The 8,445-nt window shown below is 39.0% G+C and overlaps 1 protein-coding gene across 1 annotated transcript; it reads left to right on the forward strand.

Moving 5' to 3' along the window:
• The first annotated feature begins 5,420 nt into the window (after positions 1-5,420).
• Positions 5,421-8,171, forward strand: LOC125189009 (actin-7). The gene is made up of 5 exons (XM_048086174.1): positions 5,421-5,543; positions 6,389-6,461; positions 6,569-6,962; positions 7,060-7,673; positions 7,768-8,171. The coding sequence occupies exons 2-5, from the start codon at positions 6,402-6,404 to the stop codon at positions 7,831-7,833; spliced, it is 1,134 nt and encodes a 377-aa protein (XP_047942131.1). The 5' UTR covers positions 5,421-5,543; positions 6,389-6,401; the 3' UTR covers positions 7,834-8,171.
• The last annotated feature ends 274 nt before the right edge of the window (positions 8,172-8,445 follow it).

Genomic DNA, 8,445 nt, shown 5'->3' on the forward strand with positions numbered 1-8,445 from the left:
GAGGCAAATACCGACTTTCAGGTATTTATCTGCTCCGTAGATAAGCATGTTTTAGGTTTCAATATTCTTAAAGCATGATTAATTCATGTTATGAGCATGATACATGTGATAATTACGCGAATAGGCTTTGTCTAAATAATCTGCTAAATAGATCTGATTATTATGTAATTGATTTATGTGAGCGCTTCCGTTGCCAGTCCCTTCATGGGGGCGGCATAGTAGCATCCTCCTCCAGCTCATCTAGCAAACGATCGAGGTTGGTAGCCCTATCCGACGGCGCCTCCGATGATGTGGCTACCCAGCTTGCCGAAACTAACTTGGGTAGCCCCGACGCTGGCCCGAGCAGTTCCCGCCGGCCACAAGGAAGGAAGAAGGCGACGGCTACCCGCCGTCGCGCCCCGACTCCAGCCGCCCCCGCTCCCGCTCCCGCTCCCTTTGTGCCTCCTCCATCCCCGAACAACTCATTGTGGACCCTCTTGGGTCAACTCTATTTGAACGATAAGTCTAAGATGACTCCAGATCAACTTGCAACACATGAGCAAATGATTCGGGGTCTCAAGAGACAATTGGGGTTAGAGGACTAGTCTTCCACGTGTGTAATTTTTAATTTATAGGATTTTAATTATGTATTTTTTTATTTTCTAGGATTTTAATTATGTATTTTTATTTTTTAGTATTTTAATTATTTAATTTTTATTTTTTAGGATTTTAATTATATAATTTTTATTTTTTAATATATTTTTGTAATGTAGAAATGTTTTTAATAATTTGAGTATTTAAATTAAATAATAGAATGGTAGGACCCTTGAGCTTGTCCTTAGTTAAGAGCACGGATGTGAATGTTGTGCTCTTAGCTAAGGACAAGGAGTTAAAGTGGGTCCGGGCCCACTTCCGTGCTAAGAGCACGGATGGGGATGCTCTTAACACAAATGATTGTGGCATGATAAAGTAAATAAATTTAAAATTTAATGAAGTAAGACTACTATTAAAAAAGTGATCGTCATCCCAATTATTATATATTATGTGGGTATATATATTATTTAGAAAACTTTCCATATAATAAATGGTGTATATTTACATTTAAAATGTTTCCATAATCTATATATCTAGTTGGAATTGAGGTTGTATACATTTCCATTTGTAAAAAATGTATTAGTGTGATATACCAAATAGGATTGCCAACTTGGTATTCCTTGACTAGAGAATTTTTTCTCGTAAGAGAGATGAAAAAAGAATAAAGTAAAAGAGAGTTGTTTTTTCCCGAAAATAAAAATAACTCAATTAACTTGAAACTTTCCAAATTAGAAAAATGACTCTATTAATATGGAACGAGGGAGTATAAAACACTTAACAAGGGACATATAGGAAGTAATAAATCCCCCTCCCCCCGTCCGTCCCATGTCAAGTGATTGATTGCTTTTCAGCACGTGTTTAGAGAAGATGATAATAGATAGTTAAAGGTGAGAGAAAATAAGAAAATAAGGTGAGAGAAAGTAAGATAAGTAAGAAAATAATGTAGATACGACTCTCATCTATATTATTCCCTCTTTTACTTTACTTTCTCTCCACTTTAATTATTTATTATCATATTCGAAACAATGAGCCATAAGAGCATCCACAATGGCAATAGGCCAGCCATAGGCCAACACTCTCTCTCCCTGACACGTCATCAGCACTAAAAACCCACCTGCCACATCATCATTTTAATCAAATAGGCTAGCCTAAGGCCAGCCACAGGCTAGCCGCAATAAAAATAATTCAAAAACAACTACATTTACGGAATTAAATTTACGATAAATTACGGAATTAAATTTACGAGACATATACGGGAAAATTCATTAATTTCATTTTTAAAAAGGTACATTCATTTTTAAAAAAATTACATAATAAAGAAAAAAACTATCGCCGTACAGTCTTCCGTGCCCACAACTCTTTAATTATATCCTTTTGGAGTTGAATATAAGCATCAACTTGGCGCATGTCGACATGTGCCTGAAGACGGTCGGCTTCATCTTGAGGTACCCCCCTTCGTACGTTGGGGGTGGCCACGCCGTGGCTTGGACCGACTGCATCAGTATCGTCATTGGCCCAATTAGTCAGTTGTACGCCTTCGTCTTCGACGATCATGTTGTGCATGATAATGCAGGCGTACATTATATCAGCAATGCATTTGACATTCCACAATCGCGTTGGACCCTTAATTGCCGCCCATCGAGACTGGAGCACACCAAATGCGCGCTCCACGTCCTTGCGCGCCGACTCCTGCCGTTCCGCAAAGTAGGCCTTCCTGTCATCATTTGCGTGCCTGATCGTCTTCACAAAGACAGGCCACCTAGGGTATATCCAATCCGCCAAGTAGTAGCCCATATCATGACGGTTGCCGTTGGCCACAAATGAGACGGCCGGACCGATGCCTTGACACTTCTCGTTGAAGAGGGGCGACGAGTTGAGGACGTTGAGGTCGTTGTTCGACCCGGATACCCCAAGATACGCATGACAGATCCACAGCTGATAATCAACTACGGCCTCGAGGATCATCGTGGGATTCTTTCCCTTGTAGCCGGCCGTGTAAGCCCCCTTCCTGGCAGTTGGATAGTTCTTCCACTCCCAATGCATACAATCTATGCTGCCTAACATTCCAGGGAACCCATTCTGCTCCCCGTGCATTTGCATCAGATATTGACAATCTTGGGGGGTAGGGCTTCGAAGGTACTTGATCACCGAAAATTTGAATCACGCCCTGACAGAAAAACTTCAGACATTCCAGAGCAGTCGTCTCACCGATGTGGAGGTACTCATCCCACATGTCTGCCGCGCCTCCGTAGGCCAACTGCCTGATTGCCGCCGTGCACTTTTGAATAGGGGTGTGGCCGGGTCTGCCAGCCGCATCGTGCCTGAAGCGGAAATACAGATATCGACGCTCCAAAGCGTCACCGATACGCATAAACAACTCCATGCGCATTCTAAAACGCCGCCTGAACATGTTTGCGTTAAACCGCGGGTCCGGTGCGAAGTAGTCGTCATATAGCCGCTGATGTGCAGCTACGTGATCTCGATCAATCACTGTTCGCCGGTGGACAACGGGTCGAGGGCGAGGTACCGCCTGCTGTTCGACCCTTTGCATGTACCGCTTTATCTCGCGGTTCATGTAGGCCTCCATAGCCACGTTCATCCGCCGTTCGTACTCCTCAAGCATCCCCACCACTACCACCACTGCTACCACCCGCATTACCCATCGCTCGATGTTGCTCTTGTACAGAAATTTAGAGAGAGAGAAAACTTGTTAAAACAAGTGGTGTAAATGAAAATGAAACTAAACTCGCGTATATATAGTGTTTCAAAAAATTTTAAAAAAATAAAAAATAAAAAATTACGCTGGCCGATCCCTCGCCGATCGGCACGCCACAATGGCGGCCAGCGCATCGGCCAGTGCCTGGAAATCGGCGTGCGCTCGCCTGTTTTTTCGCCGAAATGCCGCTGGCCGGTTCCAATGGTTCAGCTAGTCGACCGACTAGCGACGCGAATCGGCTAACCGGTGCGCTAGCCCCTTTTGTGGATGCTCTAAAGGAATTAATTACTTGAACTGAGAAGTAGTTCAAATGGAAAGAAAGTTAAGGAAAAAAGAGAATAATATAAAAAAATATTTCAATATTAATGGAACACTTAAACTGGTAAGTCTAAAACCATATGTAACCACTCAAAATTAAGGGGAATAAACACCGTATATTTGTTTCATATCTATGTAAGTTCACAATCTTTTCCACGTGTGAAACAAGATATATGCTTGGTTCCAACATAAGGTTTTCAGAAATATTTTTCCAATCAAATTTGCTACTAATGACCAGCAATTGTTGAAATTTTTTTCCATGAGTCTTAGAAGAGACTCGCAGATTAGTGATACAGAGGTGTGAGTTAGATATTTTTAAGAAAAAATCTAAATATCAAAATGACTTCGTTTGGATAGTTCAAATTTTCTACAGTATTAATTTCAGAATTCTTAATTGTGAAAATTGACAAAAAAATTTGAGTCGTATTCATTTTTAGATTGTCTTAATATAGTTGATTCATTTCTTTTTATTTTTAGCAAAATCTTAATTTTTAGTAATATTTGATTTTTTCTTTATCACTTTTACTTTATCCACTTTTATTTTACTCTTTTTCACTGTAACTTTTGATACATTAATTTCTTAAATCTTGTGCTTTAAATAAATGCTCTAACTATCTTAGGATGTAAGATGCATTTTCTGACTATATACTCCCCCTCCCTCCTAAAAATATAAACTTTTGAAATACACGGATTTTAATCCAAATTTAGTAAAGTAAGAGAAATAGAAAGAAAAATGTGTTAATGAAAAATGAGTCATACTTTATTATTGAGAAAGAAATTTTCTAAAATTAAAAGTTTCAAATTAGAAGATGGACTGAAAAAGAAAAAGTTTCTATTTTTAGGGGACAGAGGGAGTATCAAATTTTGATTATAGTAATCCTTTTGTCCCAACTAAATTGAGTTGTATTTCTTTTCGGGATGTCCCAATTAAGTTGAATAATTTCTTTAAAAAAAACATCCAATCACTATCGATTATTCCATCACCCACTTTACTCTATCTTTATCTTTTCTACATTATTATCCCCTTTTATATTTCAAAATAATTTCTAAATTTCCGACCCAAAAGTTTTGATTCATTTTAGAGTAAAGGCCAAAACTAGTCCTGAACATATGCCCATTTTATGATTTTGGTCCTATATTTTATCTTTTGAATTTTTGCATTCTGAACATTTCAACTCGGAATACAATTGGTCCTACACTAACAATTCCGTCAATTTTTAAACGGTTTTAATTCGATTTTGACCGATTTTGATGGTTTTAACAGTCTCATTCGGGTTAAAACCGTTAAAAAATTGACAGAATTGTTAGTGTAGGATCAATTGTGATCCGAGTTAAAATATTCAGGATACAAAAATTCAAAAAATAAAATATAAGACCAAAATCATAAAATGGACATATTATTCAGTATTCACTCCGTTTCTTTATAGTTGAGTCATTTTTCCATTTCAGGAAGTTTCTTCATAGTTGAGTTATTTCCATATACGGTAACTTTTTTTTCTTTCTTTCTTTACTCTCTCTCTTACTTTATCCTCTGAAGAGAAACGGAGGGAGTACTTAGTTTTGCGCACTCTTCGTATTAATTAGGAAATTTGTAATTGCAATACCAATGAAGCTCACATTAATGTGCAAAATTATCCCTGTAAAAGTAGAAGCCAGAAGGGAATGAGCTAAAAGTGAAGGGCATATCCGTCCACACGGTACAGTTGCAGTAAAAGCAGCCAGCTAAATCCACCATCGGTCTGACGGTGTCGTGGGCACCACAACCCACCGATTGAAATCATCACAATCCAACGGCTCTGATCCTCACAATCATGAATTTGGTGTTTAAAACACGAGGGCGGGCACTTGACACACACTATCGTCAAGAGTCTCAAGAGAGAGAGAACGCAGCAGGAAAAGAGCAACACGCATTTTCCTCTACTTCAAGGCTTGAAAGGTACTCCTATATCTCAAAGATTCGATTTTTGATCCATATTTGGACGAAAGATTCGGTTTTTATTTCGTTTGTGAAGAAAAGGTTGAATTTTGTTCGAGACTCTTATTGATCTATGCAACAAGTTTCCTTTTTTGTTTGGTTCTTGTAGCAAGGTGAAGATCTGGCAATTTAAGCTTCCCATTAATTTTAATACATGGATCTGCAAATCGCTTTTTCAACTATGCTTATTAGAGTAGTCAAGCGATATTTCTTGATTTGCTAAGTATGGATTAACCAAGTTTACTTCTTATCATCTGGTTCAAGATTTGGTTACTTGTGTTTTCAATTTGATTAGATCTTAATCGAACCAATAAAATCTGGGGCTTGTTTATTCTACTGCAGTTTACAAATATATAGATCACTTTTTGGTTGATCATATCTACTAATAGGAGCCATTTGCCTGTTGAAAATTGCTAAAGACTGGAGTATTATTTCTTTGAATGCTAAAGTCCAATGAAATTTTATCATAGGTGATAGGAGTATATGATTTTAGTAGATTTGTGGTAATATTTGGTAGTTTAGTCCAAATGATGAAGCATCATCTGATCCAATTTTCATCTATTCCTAAGTATGATCTTGCATTATCTGGATTCGATCTTGATCACATCTGAATATCTTTTATGAGGTTCGCTTGATCGTATTTTAGTGCAAGGCTTTGACATTAGAGTTTGGATGCAGTCTGTTAATTGCTTTTCAATTTCTCGCATGTTTAAAGTGAAATTTTTCTCTTGAATTTGGGCTTTTGGTATTCATGATTTCATATGTATAGCTATGTTGATGATCTTGTGATTCTTTCTTGTCTTCAGATAACAATAAGCAATGGCAGAAGCAGAGGATATCCAGCCCCTCGTTTGCGACAATGGAACCGGAATGGTCAAGGTAATCTCAATTTCCTTGACCTGATAAACCTGTTTGATGATTACCTTTTCAATTTTTTTGTGATTTGATTGTCTTAACTAATTATGTTGTTGATCTAAATATATCAGGCCGGATTTGCTGGGGATGATGCCCCAAGAGCCGTCTTCCCTAGTATAGTGGGGCGCCCTCGTCACACTGGGGTCATGGTTGGTATGGGCCAGAAAGATGCTTATGTTGGTGATGAGGCTCAGTCCAAGAGAGGTATTTTGACCCTCAAGTATCCGATTGAGCATGGTATTGTCAGCAACTGGGATGATATGGAGAAGATTTGGCATCATACCTTCTACAACGAGCTTCGTGTTGCCCCAGAAGAGCACCCAATCCTCTTGACTGAGGCCCCTCTCAACCCAAAGGCCAATCGTGAAAAGATGACTCAGATCATGTTTGAGACCTTCAACACTCCTGCTATGTATGTTGCCATTCAGGCAGTTCTCTCTCTCTATGCCAGTGGACGTACAACGGGTGAGGAAAGAGAAGAAATTATTTGATGATTATAAGACTGGAATATCTCGATTGTTTGCTCTATCTGAACCATGCTCAAATTCTTTATTTTGTGCAGGTATTGTTCTCGACTCTGGGGATGGTGTCAGCCACACAGTCCCGATCTACGAAGGTTATGCTCTCCCCCACGCAATCCTGCGTCTTGATTTGGCTGGACGTGATCTCACCGACAGCCTCATGAAGATCCTCACAGAACGTGGCTACATGTTCACGACTACAGCAGAGCGGGAAATTGTAAGGGACATTAAGGAGAAACTTGCCTACATTGCTCTCGACTATGAACAAGAGCTTGAGACTGCTAAGACGAGCTCTGCTGTGGAGAAGAACTACGAGCTGCCTGATGGACAGGTGATCACCATCGGAGCAGAAAGGTTCAGATGCCCCGAGGTCCTCTTCCAGCCCTCAATGATCGGAATGGAAGCTGCTGGTATTCATGAAACCACGTACAACTCCATCATGAAGTGTGATGTTGATATCAGGAAGGATCTATATGGAAACATCGTCCTCAGTGGTGGCTCCACCATGTTCCCGGGCATTGCTGACCGTATGAGCAAGGAGATCACAGCCCTTGCCCCGAGCAGCATGAAGATCAAGGTGGTGGCTCCACCAGAGAGGAAGTACAGTGTCTGGATTGGAGGCTCCATCTTGGCTTCTCTCAGCACCTTCCAGCAGGTATGGTTACAACGATTGAACATATTCCCCAAATGTGCCATCAACTTGTTTAGATTTCAGCTTCATTGATTAAATCATGTTTTTGTGATTACAGATGTGGATTTCCAAGTCCGAATATGATGAGTCCGGCCCATCAATCGTGCACAGAAAATGCTTCTAAACCCCACAAGGTGCCGTGAAAGAGGATTCGTAAGATTGTTGATGCTTTGCTATTTTTTCCCTTTTTTCCTTTTTCCTTTTTCCTTTTTCCTTTTTCCTTTTATCCGAGTCTTTACTATTATTATGATTTGAAAAAAATTTACAAAATCATTTTCAAAATTTCCCTCTTCCAATATTACTTTGTAGAAGAGTTGTGTATTATCACTCAATGGTATTATGGTTTGAGTTGGCAGATGTTTCATAGTAGTAATTATCATGTGTTTGTTGATTAGTAGTGATCTACTGCTGTAATTTTTATACGTTTGTAATACCAGACTGAAACTTGGGATTTTTGCTTCATTTTGATTTCACAATTTTATTTTCGTACTTGTAAAAAAATGATCGTGTCAGCTCATTTTTTATTTATAGTTTTCGAATGTATCACAAGTCAAAGTTAACCATAACCAAGTCCAAATTTGTGATATTTCGACTTTTAACAGGTCAGATGTTTTGTAATAGTAGTAGAGTATCTAAACAGATTGGTGAATTTGGTAAGCTAAGGTTTTGAAGAGAGGAATATGCATTAATAGCTCCAAATAGGAGAAAATATATCAAATCCAGAATTTGTTAACGA

This window comes from Salvia hispanica, chromosome 5 (assembly GCF_023119035.1).
Source record: "Salvia hispanica cultivar TCC Black 2014 chromosome 5, UniMelb_Shisp_WGS_1.0, whole genome shotgun sequence".
Taxonomy (NCBI): domain Eukaryota; kingdom Viridiplantae; phylum Streptophyta; class Magnoliopsida; order Lamiales; family Lamiaceae; genus Salvia; species Salvia hispanica.